The sequence below is a fragment of the Hypanus sabinus genome, chromosome 23, assembly GCF_030144855.1.
Source record: "Hypanus sabinus isolate sHypSab1 chromosome 23, sHypSab1.hap1, whole genome shotgun sequence".
NCBI lineage: Eukaryota > Metazoa > Chordata > Chondrichthyes > Myliobatiformes > Dasyatidae > Hypanus > Hypanus sabinus.
In genome coordinates this window covers 32,781,909-32,801,474 of record NC_082728.1, presented here as the reverse complement: position 1 = coordinate 32,801,474, position 19,566 = coordinate 32,781,909, and the positions used below count along the sequence as shown (strand labels likewise).

The 19,566-nt window shown below is 41.5% G+C and overlaps 1 protein-coding gene across 4 annotated transcripts; it reads left to right on the top strand.

Moving 5' to 3' along the window:
- The first annotated feature begins 1,710 nt into the window (after positions 1 to 1,710).
- LOC132380099 (programmed cell death 1 ligand 2-like) lies at positions 1,711 to 10,000 on the top strand. Of its 4 annotated transcripts, none has more exons than XM_059948667.1 (7): positions 1,711 to 2,677; positions 3,239 to 3,324; positions 3,409 to 3,741; positions 4,667 to 4,951; positions 6,383 to 6,523; positions 8,297 to 8,331; positions 8,412 to 10,000. In XM_059948667.1, exons 1-7 carry the CDS (start codon positions 2,658 to 2,660, stop codon positions 8,436 to 8,438), a joined length of 927 nt encoding a protein of 308 aa, XP_059804650.1. In that variant the 5' UTR covers positions 1,711 to 2,657; the 3' UTR covers positions 8,439 to 10,000. The 4 variants fall into 4 exon arrangements, with proteins under 4 accessions (XP_059804650.1, XP_059804653.1, XP_059804651.1 ...); XM_059948670.1 differs by having other exon boundaries at positions 1,713 to 2,846; XM_059948668.1 differs by having other exon boundaries at positions 1,713 to 2,875.
- Positions 10,001 to 19,566: the final 9,566 nt, after the last annotated feature.

Below are 19,566 nucleotides of genomic sequence, written 5' to 3'. Positions count from 1 at the left end.
AGGGGCTTGGGGACTGAGCCTAGTTGTGGGGTCGTCCTGCTCTGAAGCCGGTTTAACCTGCTCTATACCTGGACTGCTGGCTCTGAATCCTGTTCTGCCCTGGTTGTTGGCCAGTTCTGTATATGTTCTATCTGGTTAGTCTTGTTCCCCTGCTTCTCTCCTGTGCACTGGTCCCGCTGTTCTGCCTTATTCGCCTTGCCCGCACTGTCGGTTGCCTTTACCAATGTACCCGGTGTATCACGGTAGTCCTGCTGCTCACTGTGGACCCAGCTTCCTTCTGATCCCTTGCCTCCGTCGGGCAGGTCCAGCCGGACTGCCGCTGCCTGGCAGGGGTTCTGCACCTTCCTACCCATTGCCTTTCTCGAGCAGGTCTGGCTGGACTGCTGCTGCCCGCTGGGGGTTCTGCCCTTTCTACCTATTGCTCCCTAAGGCTTGTGCCCCGCACCTGCCCAAGTGTCTGTGACTTGCCCAGGCCTCCGTGTTTCCGCCTGGGAGGGGGCCCTGCCCAGGATCCATGCGGCCCGCCCTAAGGACTCCTACCCTTTCCTCCCCTCGTTTCCCATGGGTTGTGCCCCACACCTGCCCAGGTGTCCTCGCCTTGCCCAGGCTGCCGCGTTTCCGCTTGGGAGGCAGCCCGGCTCAGGATCCATGCAGCCTGCCATGAGGGACCGTCCTGCCCTGCCTGAACACTAGGATCCTCCTGCCTGCCATGAACTCTGGGACCCTCCCGCCTCGTCCGAACTCTGGAACCCTCCTGCCTGCCATGAACTCTGGGACCCTCCTGCCTCATCCGAATTCTGGGATCCCCCTGCCTCACCTGACCTCTGGGATCCAGCACCGCCTGTCTTAACCCTTGCATGCCATGGCATCCCCATCCTGTCCTACCCCTAGTACTTCCATATCTGCATCCTGCATTTGGGTCCAATCCTGCCTCCGTTCCTGACAACATGATCTGCCCTTCACAAAGCCATGCTGACTGTCCTTGATCAGTCCATGTTCTCTAAAAGCCCATAGATTCTATCTCTAAGAATCTTTTCCAACAGCTTTCCCACCACAGATGTAAGGCTCACTGGTCTATAATTACCCGGACTATCCCTACTACCTTTTTGAACAAGGGGACAACATTCGCCTCCCTTCATTCCTCCGGTACCATTCCTGTGAACAACGAGGACATAAAGATCCTAGCCAGAGGCTCAGCAATCTCTTCCCTCACCTCATGGAGCAGCCTGGGGAAGATTCCGTCAGGCCCTGTGGACTTATCCGTCCTAATGTATTTTAACAACTCCAACACATCTTCTCCCTTAATATCAACACACTCCAGGCATACTGTGGCAGGAATCCATGCTGGATGCACTTGACAATGTCCAAACCATTGGAACTGATCAGGTGCGAATCATTATTAGGGAAGTTAAAGTCACCCATGATAACAACCCTGTTATTTTTGCATCTTTCCAAAATCTGCACCCCAATCTGCTCCTTGGTATCCCTGCTGCTACCAGGGGGCCTACAGAATACTCCCAACAGAGTAACTGCTCCCTTCCTGTTCCTGACTTCCACCCATACTGACTGAAAAGAGGATCCTGCTACCTTACCCACCCTTTTGTAGCTGTAATAGTATCCATGAACAGTAATCCCACTCCTCCCATTTTCTCCCTCTCTATCCCTTTAAAATCACTGAAATCCAGGAATATTGAGAATCCATTCCTGCCCTGGTGCCAGCGAAGTCTATAATGGCCACTATATCATAATTCCAAGTATGTATCCAAGCTCTCAGTTCATCACCTTTGTTCCTAATGCTTCTTGCATTGAAGTACATGCACCTTAATCCTGACGAAGGGTCTCGGCCTGAAACGTGGACATCTTCCTATAGATGCTGCCTGGAGTGTTGCATTCCACCAGCATTTTGTGTGTGTTGTTTGAATTTCCAGCATCTGCAGATTTCCTCATTATATGCCAGATCCGGCTTTACTCCATGCACTATACTTCCAGATCTCGCATGACCTTTATCCTCCTCCACCTCACTATCTGCTCTAACACTCTGGCTCCCCTCCCCCGACAAATCTAGTTTAACCCCCCCTGTAGCAGCACTAGCAAACCTTCCCGTAAGGCTGTTAGTCCCCCTCCAGTTCAGGTGCAAACCATCCCGTCGGAACAGGTCCCACCTTCCCAATTGTCCAGCAACATGAAGCCCTCCCTCCTACACCAACTCCTTAGCCACGTATTTAGCTGCACAATCTTCCTATTTCTGGCCTCTCAAACAAGTTTCCTTGCCAGTACAGATCATCGGTGCAATCCAAAACAACGCTCAGAATGTGGAAATGATTATTTTGTGATCGTTATGAATTCAAATATTTGCGATGTCCGTCCACAATATTAATTGACGTTGACGAAGAAAACTAAAATAAAAACTGGAAGATGGACTTTAGACAATGTCCCTGGAACAAATGCCGGAGCAAGTCCGGCTGGGGACAGTATACTTCTTACAAGAAAGGGTTGGGTTTGCTGAAATCACATTCCCGGGTATTTCCCGCATTAGTTTCGGTTTTCGCAGCACACCATTGACCTCCATTTCGTAAGACACTTTTCCGAGTGAGCTGGTGGTGAAGAGGCCGCGGGTTACCTGCAAGTTTAACAGCCGTACAACTTTAAAAAGTTGCATGTCAGGCATAAATCTTCGGTACAGTAGTTATTTTTGGAATTGAAACTCGGTATCGCCACCATCGTCCTCGCCATTCAGATTGAAACAGAAAGCAAGGAAGTTGAAAGTCCAGGAAACACAAGTCCCCAGACCGCCGAATCGAATACGAATTTCGCAGGCTGTCGGGGGGACAGCGTGAGGCGCGTTGGTAAACTCGGCTCCGCGGTCCCTCCACAGGTGATTGCAGACTCTTGCAGCTTTCTCAAGTGGATCGAAATGGCAAATCCGGTTGCCCGCTGTAGGTTCCAACACTTGGTTGTTGCTTTAGCTCTACTGGTTTTCTGTGTTTGCATTAACACTTTGATCCAGGCAGCGAATGTCCGCAGTCGCGGAGAGTCTGCTGAACGTAGAACAAACTAGAAACCCAGTGGGTTACTTATACGAGGTTTTCTGATTGATCAAACATATATAGCAATCGAATGTAGTTGATGCAATCTACCTTTTTGTAACCTACTTGGAATTTACATTATATGAAATTCCTGGCAAACATCCGATTTCTGATCTTTAAACATTTATTGTATATTGTGTTTAAATCGGCAGGCAGATGAAGGGAATACTGGAAATGGATTTAAACCTACAGATATATTGTTACTTGGTGCTGTGTGCAAACGTTTACTCTGTAAAAGGTAAGTAGTAAATCGTTTTTCAGTCACTAGCTCATTCAACACTGACGATAGTAATGGAAGATGATGGGATGTATTGTTTTGCAGCGTTCGTGACTTTGAAGTGCGAGGAGACGGTGACGGGAATATTGAACGAGGACACGATATTGCCATGCAACCTGACAACAACAGAGTCAACTAAACCCAAACTCAAATACATTGAATTGAGAAAAGATGATGGAGATGATACTCTAGTTTTTAAGTTTAATGGAAGTCATAATCCCAGGAAAGCTCAGGATCGAATTCAATTACTTTCTCTGGATCCACAAAATGTATCGCTGGTACTTCAAAAAACACAACTTTTAGATAGTGGGAAATATAATTATTATTTGGAAACAAATCAGGGACATCCGGACGTTAACATCGTTTTAGTGGTTAAAGGTGAGTAACAGTATACTTTCCTTGTTTTTTTTTCCATTTCAAAAACTGGTTCATTCTAACTGACGTAAAATGCAGTTTTACTTCCCCAAAACACCTTTGTTTTGCTTTTATTATTACAAAAATAGACTTCATTTATGAAAAAAAGATAGAAGGTTACAGTAGGTAAATAAATATTGTATGAGAATTGTATATGTAAAAACAAAGAATACCTTTGCATTCATATAACAGGTTTTAAATTTGCAGAATGTCCCAAATCATATCACTTTCACTGAAGCCAACCCCCCCCCCCCCCCCACTTATATTAGTAAACTCACCAGGTAACTGGTCAGGTGAAAGTATCCATTCATGGTGGATGACTGTACTACTGAGTAGATTACCTACTTTTGGTGTTGTTGCATCAACATATGCTGGCAAGGATCCCTTGGCATTAATGCTGAGAATTAACCGATATCTCTCCATCGTAGTGGCATACCCCACAGGCAGTGATTGCCCCTGTGTTGCACCAAGAGTGTCCTCGAGGAATCTGTACCCAGGGCTTTGCAGCTTAAAGCCAGTGTAAGCATAGCAGAATCCATTCAAAGGAATGGAAAATGTCTGCAGGGATGGTTACATTTTCCTTAATTAGTTGTTTAGCATAGGTATGAAGTTCAGTTTTTCAATACAATAATATTTATACCTTGATGAATGTTCATGAAAGTGAAAGCCTCTGAGGCAGAGCTCAGGGTTTCACTGGTTGCTGTATCTATTCTGTGAGACCTGCTGACTACCTGTGTTGTGACAGCAATTGGGTTGCGTTCAGCCATTATTAAGTGTTAAGAGCTTTGATTTTCAGGGGCCGTACTAGAATACTATGGCAGGGATGGCAGATTTTGGAATAATGAAAGATTGGCTAATATTATCAAATAATACAATGCTTTCTTTTTAGCCCCCTACAGTTTGCCAAAACTGGCCTTAGTTATTTTAACAGAAATGACCAAGGTGGTCACTTGTGAAACAACTGGATATCCTTCCGCTCAGATTCATTGGACCGTCAATGGGAAAAACCTCACACTCAGCTCAGAAACCAAAAGAAAAGAAACTGCTCAAGGATTGATCTCTATTAACAGCACACTTCCAATTATAACGTCAGAAACTGACCAGGAGCATAACTACACTTGTGCTGTGTGGAATGAGGCAGAGCGTAAATATGAAGCCAGGAACAGTATCACAAGTATGTTCATAATCTTCTTTTTCATGATTAGCAAAGCGATAGTTTAACTAATTGCTACAATATTGCTTGTTCTCAATGCTGCCAACTTGCTTAATTTGGATTTCCAGAAGAACTTTGAGAGTGTAACAAAGCAAATTTTAGCATATGACACAAGATGCAATATATTGGCCTAGTCTAAATATTGGGATATGGACAAAAAAATTAGAAATATGCTGGTGATTTTCAGTCTGGGAGGCATGACATGTGGGGAGCTGCAGTGATCAGTCTTAGCTAGAAAAAGCTGGAAGAACTTAATGGTTCAAGTAGCATCTGTAAGAAAAATGGCCAATTGATATCTCAGGTTTAGCCCCTCCACCTGGACTGAAAGAGGAGAGATATAAACCATTACAGGGTGAAGAGAAGGGCTGGAACAAGAGCTAGCAGGTGATAGGTGAATTCAGGTAAGGCTGGCTTAGAGGCAGATGTGGAATCAAAGGGGGAAGGTACAGAGAGCAGATGGGAGTGGTGGGGCTGGGAAACAATTGAATATATGAACATTACAAATAGAAACATGATGATGTCACCTGGCCTGTCAAACCTGCTCCACCATTAACTAGTGATAAGTTGAAAGCTGTTGGTCTTTAGAGCAATGTGCACATTATTTGACACAAATCACTGAAATTTTATTTCCATATGATGCAATAAGTAGGAAGCCAGATTATTTATTAGGTTTTAATGCATGATGATTTGACTTCAAGAATGGGACCATCTTGCTCCAATTATTGAGGGCCCTGGTGAGTCAACAGTTGGAATACTATTTGCCCATGGGTTTGCAGTAGAGAGACTGGAGCAATGGGTAACCAGGTTAATTCCTAGAATAGGAGTTTTGACCTAAGCTCCCTTAAATTTAAAAAAAAAATCAGTGTTGATCTCATTGGAAGGTACAAAATTATCACGGTTCTTCACATGTTGTTGATATTCCCTGGTTGAGGTGTCTGGACACAGCTTCAGTTGCAAACTTCAGGGTTGTCCTTTCATGACCCAGATGAGAAGAAGGACTTCATCAGAAGCCAGTCAATCTACCCATGGACTGCAGAACTTGAGTCGCCAAATATTTCCATGTTTGAGATAAATAGAAGTTTGGGTATTTAGAGATACGGGGAACGTGTATGAAAATACAGCTGAGATAAAAGCCACAATCTCTTCGAATGATATGGAAGTTGTTATACTTTGGTTGTTCCAATCATTCTTCTTTTTCTTACATTTGTTATGCTTTAGAGGCTATATTTAACTCTCGAGGGTGTTTGTTCCAGGCTGGTTATGGAATCACAGTTTTGCTTGGAGATTAATATGACAGATTTTTAAAAATTGTGTGTATAAGCAAATTACATCAGTGTTCTTATGAAGATTGATGGTGAAATTTACGGCTTATTCTGCTTTTTCTTTTAAAAGTTGCATATCAGCCAATTAAGAATCAACACACTGAAGGAAGAAAGAGAAAATCCCTCACAGCAGTAGGTGTCGTTGTTGGAGGGTTTGCAGCTGGAATATTCCTCCTGGGTCTTTTGAAATTCCGGAGAAAGAACCATCTAGGTACAATATTTCAGCAAACTGCTGAATTCATGTAACTCAAAGTATTAATCATTGGTGTAAAATTATGCATAGATAATCAGATTAATATAAAATATAATTTCATAATCTGTGAAAGACTGAAAACTTTAATGATTGCCAATTTTTATGATCTACAGCTGGCTGGTCAAGATTGTTAGCAGGGCTGTGTATGTATTTGTGCATTTGCCTTCCAAACACAAGCAGATTTGAAGTCCTGTCTGCAGTGGATGTTTACAGGGATAGGTAGATAAAGTACCAATATAAACCATGATAAATTATATAATCAATTAATCCAAATCCTGGCCTCAGAATGTGCAGATATTTTCACCATATTCACACTTTCACCTAAAGACTCACCAGATGAGTCACCCTGGAATGCTCTGATTTACCTTCTGCAGGGTCTGATTCTGTTATCAAACTACCATCATGTACAGTGCAGCAAGTATTGATGTAGTATTGGGTAAAGCAAATGGTGCTGGAGAGAGCATTCTATAAAAAAGAAAAGAAGCTTTTAAAAACATAATTAATGTATGAAATTATGGGGCCTTTGGTCCTACACTACCAGGCACAGGAACAGTTATTACCCTGGAACCATCAAACTCCGGAGCAGTGTGGATATCTTCACACACCTCAACACTGAACTGATTCCACAACTCTACAGCTCATGTTCTCAATATTATTTATTAATTTCTTTTGCACGTTGGTTGTTTGACCACCTTTCTGTGTAGATTTTTACTGATCCTGTCGTATCTCCTTGTGTCGACTGTGAGTGCCCACAGGAAAATGAATCTCATGGTAGTAGTACATATGGTGACAGTACATACTTTAATAATAAAGTTTTAACTTTTGAACTTTGACTTGCTGGCCTTCATTGCATTGAGTAAGTGTTTGTGTGTGTTTTAGCAGTTAATTGAGTGACTTGCCAGTGTATAGGATAGTTGAGAAAATAACGTAGGAATGTTGTCAGATAAAAAAAAGCCAGACCAATTAAGAGTAGTGTGTTTTCATTGTTAAAGGACATGAATAAGCAAGTTGTTTGTTTTCCACAATATTCTAAAGGAGATTGAATCTTATACAAACACACAGAACACTGGAAGAACTCAGTAAGTTAGGCAGCATATGTAGAAAAGCGTAAACAGTTGACATTTCGGACTGAGGCCATTATTTAGGGCTGTGAAGGAAGGAGGGAAGACACTAGAAAATAAATGTGGTGAGGGGGGAGGAGAAACAGGCTAGCTGGAAAGTGATAGGTGAAGCCAGGTGGGTGGGAAAGGTCGAGAGCTGCAGAAGAAAGAATCTGAAGGGGGAAAATGGACCATTGGAAAAAGCGAAGGAGGAGTGGAACCAGAATAGACAGGTGGGAAGAAGTGAAAGATCAGAAGGGGGAATAGAGAGAGATAAATCTTGTGAGGCTAGGATTTGAATTAATTTCACCTGGATTATTTATTACTTGAGATAATTAAACTAATCAATTGTTAACATAATTTCTGATTGAAAGGGAGTGACATATTATTTGTAGCCTGGTCCCAGTCTCAAAATTGTATCAATTTTGCATCCCATTACTGCTGGAAATACCTGAATATTACAGAAAAAGTAAGAATTCATTATTACTGTCATTGTTACTACTCTTAGTATGCATGATTAGGAGTATAAGAACAATAAGGAAAATAATTTGGATTATTTTAACATCATGAAATATTAATTTACTTCAAATTAGTGTAACAGAAATAACAATAATTTATTTTCTTTTTTTAGTTCGACAGTTCAATGAAGAAGCAGGAAATCAAATGGTAGGTTTGATTTCAAACATTGACTTATTTTTAGCCACACTCATCATGATTTTCAAAATTTATTTGTTCTACTTTAACAGCTTAAAACATTTGTTACTCAGGTTTGAAGACTGCCCTGCTAACTTCGAACTTACATCAAGGAACCATCATTTTGTGATATGATGTCTGATCTGTCTGATGTTCTGTTGTGCAACTGTAAATCTTCAACATCCTTCACAAAGAACTATGACAGTCCTCTGTGATAACTTGAAAGCAAGAATTGTACTTTTAAAAATCTCAGTTCATGGGTAAAATAAGAAGGCAGTTTTAACTCTGGCACTTTGTTGAACTCTTCACCATTGTTCTTATCTGAAGTTAATGGCTTCACATATTGATTATTAGTGCTTTGATGAATCTCATCAGTGAGATCAGTCTTGAGTGTCAAGGAGTGACACTGTTTTACACCTGAAATACTAAGCAAGTTTGTGTACAAAATCACTATAAGGAAATGAAAAGAGCAAAAACTCTTAAGCTCAGTTGCACTTTGAAAGTTTGCTTCCTGTTGAATGAATCCATTAAGCCATTTTTCCACTGAGCTGTACTTCTCAGGAACTAAAACAGTGAAATGTGATATGTAGTCAGCTTCAGTCGAAAATAGAAGTACAGGTATTATGTAAGTGGAATACTACACATTTTTGCCATTTGTAAAGTCTGTATGGAGAAGGAAAACTGATTTTAGACCTCCGCTGTCTGGTGGCCATACTGACTCATGGGAAAGTCTTCGCGAGTAAACCCCGAGGAAGAAATCCGGAGCCTGGATCCCTTAGGCAGTTTGATGATGTTTGCAGCTTCACTCTGGCAACCTCTGCGATGACACTGGTGCCAAGCTGTATCGAAACTTGCCCTTCCCTTGGGTTACATCAGTGACAGGGAGAGGATGAACCCACTGCATGGGCAACAGCCGGTTCTTCAAATCTTCCCACCCAGGCTTGCACCCTGGAGAGGACACAGCCCACCAGAGGCGCAAACCCATGATCCCCTGGGATTGACAGCTGTCTATTTTTATAACATATCAATTGTGTATGTTATAATTTTTTGTGCTTTGTTTTTTGAGTCAAATGCAGTGAACACATACAATATTATAGATTATAATTTGATCAGTCGTCTTTTCTATGTGCTTAAGGATTAGAATATCTAAATTTACTTTGAAAATTTCTGCTTATTTTCTAAGTATTTCTACTTTAATTTGTTTTATGTACATAGCCCAGTGACATTGCTGATTTGATATTTTTACATGTATTTTCTATGAATTATTTTGTAAAATTTACATCTTTTCCTCCTAAAAGTACTTAGATACATTAGCCATTTCTAATGTCTTGCTATCCTACACTATCGCTTATGTGAGCCATGCCAATGAATGTGAGCTGGCTGTAACAATGTAAGGTTTTAAAATCAAACCGTAACATTTGGTGACAGCAACCTTAAAATACATTAGTTCCTCTAGCGGATCCTCATAAAAATACTATTCAGTTCAAGTGAGTAATCCAAACAAAATAAAAATGGAGTGTCATTTGCTTTATTTTAATTGCCAGAAGAGTGAAAAGCTGTGGAATTTTTAAAAAATTGTTTTGTGAAGTGATTAGCAATGTTACTGACCTAATTTGGGGAATAAATTCTATGACTTCTTCTTCCCCGTTGTGTGATTCCTTTGACAACAGATTGTACCACATGACCTTCTATGAGTCCCAGCCCAAAGGCTTTCAGCCCTTTCATCTGTGCTCCTGTGCCTTAAATGTAAAGTGCTAGTTGTACAATCAATAGAATTCGGTTCTCAAATATCCAATGCGGGATTTGTATTCAGTGACGCTAGATTAATAATCTTGGCTTTTGCATTATGAGCCCAGTATCATCGCTGATTAACTGGACTCTGACAACTCACTCTCATTCCTCAATCACACTTCATTTAATTGTGTACAAGAAGAACAGTTCAGCTCCTGTGAATAAACTGTTCTGAAGTTCGAACAGGGAAATATTTTTATACACAAATTGACTCGTTGGCAGATATTGATTCAATAGAAACTTACTGTACTTCTGAATTCTATCATTTGCATATTTAGGTACCAATCATAATACATATTTCAGGTATTAATAACCAATTAAAGACATGTGTTAAAGGCCAATAGTACATGAGATATTAGTGAAATATGTGTGCAATATTCAGTGTGCCCTAGAATACTCTGTTTGCATCTTCATCAAGTGTTGGTAACGTTGGTTCCCAGGCTTGAACAGAAAGTCTGTGCAAAGGAGAGTCAGGCTTTCAAGGGCCATTTTCAGTCTGGGTGACTGCAGTTTGTGTCAGTTTATCATATTAATTCTTACCTTTCTGAACTTCCACATTCTGTGCTATCAGTGCCCCATTTTAACCCTTGCCTTGCTGCAATTTCCACACTGAAACATCCACAATGGGATTTATATTCAGTGTCTCCAGATTAATAATCCAGACCCTTGGATTACTCCTTTAGTGATACAACCATATTATATTCCATTACCTTTGATTACCTTTCTGATGATATATTTCACAGCAGAAAAGTGACATCCTTTCTGGAAAAAACTTGCAACACACCAGGTTGTCTGCAGAGTGCAATAGGAACATTATTTTTAGCAGTTTATGTTTTATATATACAGTATGATTTTACAATATTGATGGGGATTACTGTATAAAAACAGGCATTAATAGCTACTGCAGAGAGCAGGGCTTCAGCTATTCACACCTATAACAATGTCTTTGTTGAGAAAATCATTCGTATTATTTCTCTGAAGTGACAGACGAAAATGCTGGAGAAACTCAAGCAGGTCATCAGGACTAATGAAGCGTCTTGGCTTGAAGCTGTTTGTTTCCTTCCACAGATGCTGCCTAACCTGCTGAGTTCCTTCAGTATTTTGTGTGCGTTACTCAAGATTTCCAGATGGCTGTTGATTTTGCAATTCAGAAATACAGGATTTTGAACAATTTCCAGCATCTGCAGAATCTCTTTGTATCTGTAATATTTCTTTGTTTCTTGACAACCTGATGGTAGGTGGGAGTGTGAGCACATCCTCCCCCAAATCTCTGTTTAGCCACTCTCAGAAACATCCTACTCTCCATTAATGCATCGTGATAACGATTCACTGGACAGATCAACACAATGCTTATTCTGGCAAGAATATTGCTACCCTCAATTTCTAAATATAGAAGAAATCCCTGTAGAGCTCAAATCAACAACCATTGTCCATCTGCAGTCGTAAAATAAAGGAAAATAATACCACAAAGGTATACAACTGATACAGAAACTGCCTGTCAATAATGCCATATCAAGACATTCAGTAAAGAAATATAGAACAACTGTAAAGATAGAAGGAAATAACAAGTGAATGAGAAGACACAAACTTTATTTGTTTTTGAGGCTCTTAAATACCTCTAATGTTTTAGCCTCCACCACCATCCCTGGTAAGTCATTCCAGGCACTCACAACTCTCTGTGTAAAAAACTTACCCTTGATGTCTCCCTTAAACTTCCCTCCCTTAATATTGTACCTATGCCTTCTGGTGTTTGCTATTGGTGCCCTGGGAAACAGGTACTGACTATTCACCCTATCTATGCCTCTCATAATCTTGTAAACCTCAAGTCCCAGCTCTGCTAACCTTGCTTCATATGACTTGTTCTCCAATCCAGGCAACATCCTAGAAAATCTCCTCTGCACCCTCTCCATAGCTTCCACATCCTTTCTATAATGAGGTGACCAAAATTGAACACTATACTCTTAAGTGCGGTCTCACCAGAGATTTGTAGAGTTGCAACATGACCTCTCTACTCTTGAACTCAATCCCCCTGTTAATGAAGCCTAGCAACCCATAGGCCTTTTTAACTACCCTATCAACCTGTGCAGCGACCTTGAGGGATGTGTGGATTTGAACCCAAAGGTCCCTTTGTTCATCCACAGTCTTAAGTAATTGACCATTAATCCTGTACTCAGTCTTCTGGTTTGTCCTTCCAAAATGCATCACCTCACACTTGTCCGGATTGAACTCCATCTGCCATTTTTCTGCCCAACTCTGCATCCTGTCTATATCCTCTTGTAACCTTCGACCACCTACAGCTCCATCCACAACTCCTCCAATCTTCATGTCATCTGCAAACTTACTCCCCCATCCTTCCACCTCTACATCCAGATCATTTATAAAAATCACAAATAGCAAGGGTCCCAGGACAGATCCCTACGGCACTCCACTAGTCACCGATCTCTAACCAGAATACTTTCCTTCCACAACTACCCTCTGCTTTCTTCCTTTAAGCCAATTTTTCATCCAAACAGTCAAGGTTCCACTTATCCCATGCCTCATGACTTTCTGGATGAGTCTCTCATGAGGGACCATGTCAAATGCTTTGCTGAAGTCCATGTAGACCACATCGACTGCCCTACCCTCATCAATTTCTTTTGTTACATCTTCAAAAAACTCAATCAGGCTCGTGAGGCACGACTTTCCCTTAACAAACCTATTTTGACTATCCATGAGTAGAAACATAGAAAATAGGTGCAGCAGTAGGCCATTCAGCCCTTTGAGCCTGCACTACTATTCAGTATGATCATGGCTGATCATCCAACTCAGAACCCTGCACCTGCCTTCTCTCCATACCCCAATCCCTTTGGCCACAAGGGCCATATCTAACTCCCTCTTAAATATAGCCAATGAACTGGCCTCAACTATTTCCTAAGTAGACTGTACTTCTCCAAATGCTTGTAGATCCTATCCTTAAGAATCCTTTCCAGTAGTTTGCAGACCACCAATGTAAGACTCACCGGTTTATAGTTCCTAGGTGTCTCCCTATTACCTTCTTTAAACAAGGGAACTACATTTGCCATTCACCAGTCCTCCGGCACTTCCCCTGCAGCCAAAGAGGATTCAAAGATCATAGCTAATGCTCCTGCGATCTCTTCTCTCAATTCCCACAACAACCTGGTGTGTATCATATCCGGTCCTGGGGATTTATCAATCTTAATGTTTTTAAGAAGATCCCGCACTACTTCTTCCTTAATCTCCACATTGTCCAGCACACAGGCCCGCTCTACTTTGACCTCATCCTGATCAAAGTGAATACTAAAGCAAAGTATTCATTTATGACTCCCCAACCTCCTCCACCTCCAGGCACATGTTGCCCTCTTTATCCTTTTGCGGTCCCATCTTCGTTCTCGTCATCCTCCTATTCTTCACTTATGCATAGAATGCCTTGGGGTTCTCTTTAATTCTACAAACCAAGGCCTTCTCATGCCACCTTCAAGCTCTCCTAAGACCTTTCTTTAGCTCCTTCCTGGCTACCCTATATTTCTCATAAGCCCTGCCTACATCCTGCTTCTTATTTCTAGCATATGCTTCCTTTTTCCTCTTGATGAGTTGCCTTGCCTGTTTCGTCAGCTACGGCTTCCTTTTCCTACCATTTTTTCCTTGCTCCAGTGGGACAAACCTATCCTGAACCCAGCTCAAGTGGTCCTTAAACTTCTCCCACATTACTTCTGTGCTTTCCCCTTTGAACATTTGTTTCCAAGTTACTCCCGCTAGTTCCTGCCTCATCCCTTTAAAGTTAGCCCTTCCCCAGTTAAGCACTTCACCATTTTGTCTGATTTTATCCCTTTCCATAGCTATGCTGAAGCTAAGGGAGTTGTGGTCACTCTCACCAAAATGCTCCCCCACCAAGAGGTCTGTCACCTGACCTGGTTCATTACTCAGAACTAGATCCAGTATAGCCTCTCCTCTCGTCGGCCGGTCCACATACTGTGTCATGAATCCTTCTTGAACACACCTGACAAATTCAGCCCCATCTATCCCCCTTGCACTCAGGAGGTGTCAGTCAATATGAGGGAAGTTGAAATCACCCATAACTACTACCCTGTATTTCCTGCACCATTCTAAAATCTGCCTGTTTATCTGCTCCTCGGCGTCCTGTGGGCTATTTGGGGCCTATAGACTACTCCCAGCACAATGATTGATCCCTTCCTATTTCTGACTTCTACTCGGACTGACTCCGTGGGCACTCCTTCTGCAGTGTCCTCCCTTTCTATAGCCGTGATACTATCCCTGACCAGCAATGTCACTCCCCTACCTTTTCTACTCCCTATCCTGTTTCTTTTAAAACACCTGAACCCCGGGACCTGCATCATCCAATCCTGCCCTTCGTCCGAACATGTTTCAGTAACTGCCACAACATCGTAATTCCATGTATTAATCCATGCTCTAAGTTCATCCTCCTTGTTCCTAATATTCCTAGCATTGAAATAGACACATTTTAACTGGCTACAGTTATGTTCTGTCCCCTGCCTGTCCTTCCTTATTGACTCCGAACTCTAGCACCATGCCCTTGTCCTTCTACCTTAATCCCTGGACATTCTGATCTCCACCGCCCACCAAACTAATTGAAACCCTCCCCAACAGCTCTATCAAACCTGCCCGCCAGGATGTTGGTCCCCCTGGGATTCAAGTGCAACCGGTCCGTTTTGGACAGGTCACACCCACCCCAAAAGAGGTCCCAATGATCCAGAAATCTGAATCACTGCCTCCTGCTCCAATCCCTCAGCTACACATTTATCCTCCACCTCATTCTGTTCCTATTCTCACTGTCAAGTGGCACAGGCAGTAATCCCAAGATTACTATGTTTGATGTCCTGCTTTTCAACTTCCTTCCTAACTCCCTGTAGTCATCTTTCAGAATCTCTTCCCTTTTCCTACTTATGTCATTGGTACCAATATGTACCACAACCTCTGGCTGTTCTCTCTCCCACCACAGGATATCTTGGATGTAATCAGAAACATCCCAGATCCTGGCACCTGGGAGGCAAACTACCATCCGAGTTTCTTTCCTGCGTCCACAGTATCGCCTGTCTGAAGAGTCCCCTGTAGAATGTGAGGAGGATGGGGGGGTGGGAGATGGACTTTCCTCAGACTTAGCAGAAAATAGAGATGTTGCTGGGCTTTCTTTGCTATGGAGCTGGTGTTGAGGGACCAGGTGAGATTCTCCACCAGGTGAACACCAAGAAATTTGGTGCTCTTAGCGATCTCTACCGAGGAGCCGTTGATGTTCAGTGGGGAGTGGTTGCTCCATGTCAACAAGCTGATGAAAATTGTGACATTAAAGTTGTTCTTGAAACATTTAGTATGTACCTTTAGGCTTGAGTAACTCCCCCTTGAGCCGAGGGCATGTTTGGGTCATGGGGCTCGTTTTGGGCTAAAGGCTTGTGAAGATGCCCTCGATGCTGGGGAGGCTAGTACCCATGATGGAGCTGGCTGAGCTTGCAACCTCCTGTCGCTTTTTCTGATCCTGTGCAGTGGCCACCAGACACTGAAGCAACGTGTTAGAATGTTCTCCTCGGTGTATCTGTAAAATAAAATTGTAAGTCTTTGATGACATACCAAGTTCCCTCAAACTCCAAAAACTGGTACTTTTTCAACAATAGGAATGAGCCTGTGGTATTCACAGGGAATTATCCAATACTTTCAACACATCAAACTGCTGAAATTCAGGAAACAAAGCAGATTTATAACACAATGGATCTCAGTTCCATTCTGGATCCATTGTCTTAAAAAATCTGTTATTTTTTCTGAATTACAAAAAAGTTTCTGTGCTACCTCAAGGCAGCTCCCAAGGGTGCAATGAGTGTGACGTAGATGGATGAGGGTGGCAAGTGACATGGTAACCTGCTGTCCTTTCAATTTCCCTTCCAAATCACATTCTATCTTGAATTGAAAATGCATCGCTATGCCTTCCTCATTGCTGGATATAAATACACAATTTCTCACTCAGCAGCTTTATGACAACAGTTTTACTGCACGGTCTTGGCAATTCGGAAACAATAGCTCAGCAGCAGCTCTTCATGAACAATCAGAAGCAAGAATAAACTCAGCCTTGCTTGGATCCTATCAATGCATTTTCAATCATGTTGCGCTTTTGAAAGAACAATAGCTGAGTGAACTTGTAAGATGAAACATGAGTAAATATTGCCTTGAAATTTAAGGTTGACAAAGCAAGCAAGAACTTGCCTTATTTTCAGTCACTTTGTGGAAACTTTCAGAAATGGAAACATTTTCAAAACATGCTTGCTAGCTCTTAACAAATCAATGATGGTTTGCATGCCTCATACAATATTCTGGACCCCCCCCCCCCCCTATAATTGAAGAAAAACTGATTCTGCCAGTAGTAAGGGAAGTTCTGAGTGTGGTTTCACATAAGTCACCGCATCAAATAATTGAAGCCATTCCACTCGCCAACTCTGTTCAAAGACAAATACATGAATTGGCTGAGAAAGTGGAAGACGTATTAGGCAATATGCTTAGGGTATTAGAATTTGCTCTGCAGTTGGATGAGTAAACTTCGCCAGGCAAAGAATTGTTGCTTCTTGGTTTTGTTTGTGTCAAAGAAGATGAATGCTTGGCTCATGAGTTGTTATTTACGAGGGGGTAAGAAACAGAAAGGAAGGAGTCAATATTTCAGGTTGTTGAACACTTTTCAAAGAGCAAGACATTCCGCTCACCAAAATTCTTGCTTGTGCAACAGATGGGGAAGCATCACTGACAGGACAACGCCATGGAATTATTACCTTCTTGAGGAATATGTACCTAACATATTTACCATTTACTTTGTAATTTATAGACAACATCTTGTAACAAAATATCTAAGTGACTGGCCAAAGAAATCATTAAATATTGATATTTCAGCAGTAAATAAAATAATGTCCCATATTCTCAGTTCTAGAAATTTAGAGAGCTTTGTATTGAGAATAATGAACAGTTTGAATGCCTGCTGTTGCACAGAGAAGTCAGGTGGCTCTCAAAAGGAACCTGCCAGAGACGCTTTTATGGGCTTTTTGAAATTGTGATAAAACTCTTTGAACACTGGAATGCTTCATTCAGTGAAAAACATAAGAATATTAGGCATGACATTGCTTGTTTGATAAAATTAGTTGCTAAGTTTTGTGAAATAAATCTTCAATTGCAATGAAATGTTATGAATCTTATCAAAGTCAAATCAGTGGTCTCCACATTTTTGTCCATGTTATCTCTATTGAAGTTCAACATTAGTCATCACAACCCTTCCAATTTCCAAGCCTCTCTCAGTTGGGCATGAGAACATTAAAAAATTTTTGACAACAGGCTATTCGGCTCAATTATGCTTGCTAAATTCCTATTCATAGTGTGTTGAAGTAACTACCGAGCTTAGATTTAGAAGTTTCTAAGGTACTGCACTCAATTCCACAACTAGGTAGTTTGTTCCATGTATCCACTTGCTGTGTAAAGAAATGCTTCCTGATGTTAGTCTGAAACCTCTCTTTAACCAGTCAACACTTATGGCCTCGTGTCCTTGACGATGGATTAATTTTGAATTAATAGCTGGCACCCTCTTTATTTATACCCTTAATGATTTTGAACACCTATATCATGACTCCTTTCATTCTACATTTACTTAGGCTAAAAATATTTAATTCTTTCAATCTTTCTTCAGAGCTCAAACCCTGCAGACCTAGAATGAATCTAGTCTCCCTTCTCTGTACTCTCTTAAGTGACTTCACATTCCTCACACAAAATGGAGACCAAAATTGTACACAGAATTCAAGGTGTGACCTGTTATGAGTGATGAACAGACCTGATGGACAATGGGGTACAGAGTTAACCATCCCCCCCCCCCGAGAACCACAAACTATTACTGTTTTGCTATGCTGACAATGAGAAAGAGAGACAAAAAACAGGCAAGAACATCTGCGACAGGTGAGAGAGAGAGGGAGATTGCTGATTAACTGTGTTGTGACTCCTTTTGAATTATTTACTGTTTCACTGCAAGGACAATAGTTTGCTTGTTAACATTCCTCAGTGGACTGTACGAGTGGCATGATTTGATGGACACAGTCATTCAGAATTGATGGATAGCTGAGACTCTGTTAGTAGGGATAAAAAGACAGGTCTGGAGAGACACCCTTCAGACACGCCAGTGGACACTGATTGAGGGTTGGAACCCACAAGAAAGGTGGGGGCTTCGGAGACCGAACCAGGGGGTCAGTCAGTAAAGCTCACAGTGTTACAACAGGGCCAGTGGGGATTTGTGTGTGTGTCCACTCATGCCAGTGTGATGAGTCCACCACAGAAGAACAGTCTAGCAGAAGGATGGAGGGGTCATAGCTGAATGACCACCACAACAACGGTGCAACGGAATCAAAAGGCAACAGGAAGGTTTGCTGACTGCAACTGCTTAATCTCTCGCTCTCTCTCTCTCTCCAACAATTACAACTCAACAAGCATAACTACCTCAGCACTCATGAACTGAACAAAACTTTATACTTCTTTTATGACAGTTAATTTACCCCTAGATATCGATAGAGCTTGTTTATTATTGCTTATTATTATTATTATTCCTACACTTTTATGTTTTTACTGCTACCTTGTGTTGTAAGTATATTTGCATTACTGATATGGTTTTGCTTATTTTTATTAATAAACACCTTTAAATATGGTATCACCAGACTCCAATGGATTCTTCTTTCTCTGCTGGTCAGACACCCAGTTACGGGTTACGTAACAGACCTCACAAGAGCATTAAACAGCTTAAGGAGAATGTATCTTGACTTGAACTCCACTAAGCATATTACATAGACCAACGCTCTATTAACCTTCCTAATCTCTTCTGTGCATTGTCTAGATGTTGATAGTGATGAGTCTACCAATGCACCCAAATCCTTCTCATACTGTGGACTTTCCAGCTCTAGATCCCCACCATTGTATACTTGTATCTAATATTTCTACCTCCCTTATGTAATATCGTACATTTACTTACATTAAATTTCATCTGCCATTCATCTGCCCACATCTAGATTGTGTTTTTTGCTCTAACTTGTTGATTCTGTTGACTGAATGTTAATAGCCCACCTACCTAATTTTGTATCATCGGTAAATTTTATCAGTTTATTTGTTATGTGCTTATCCAAATCATTAATGCATATTAAAAACAGCTGCAGTCCCAAAGCTGATCCCTGCTGAACCCCATTTTAACATCTTCTAGGTGTGAAAATGATCCTCTCAACTTAACTTGATGTTTTCTGTTTCTGAGCCAATTCCCATCCATTCACACACCTTACTCAGAATCCCTACCTTCTTAAACTTAATTATTAACCTCTCATGTCAAAGGCTTCTGAAAGTCCATGCAAGTGATTTCAACCACTCTGTTGTGTGACGGGGTTCAGA

What these genes read in the sequence shown, in the direction of transcription:
- LOC132380099 (XM_059948667.1), top strand. Translation starts at nt 2,658, where the DNA reads ATGTCAGGCATAAATCTTCG. An exon ending in ATGTCAGGCATAAATCTTCG is followed by an intron (nt 2,678 to 3,238) that starts GTACAGTAGTTA and finishes TTAAATCGGCAG; the next exon opens with GCAGATGAAGGGAATACTGG. An exon ending in AAGAAGCAGGAAATCAAATG is followed by an intron (nt 8,332 to 8,411) that starts GTAGGTTTGATT and finishes CTACTTTAACAG; the next exon opens with CTTAAAACATTTGTTACTCA.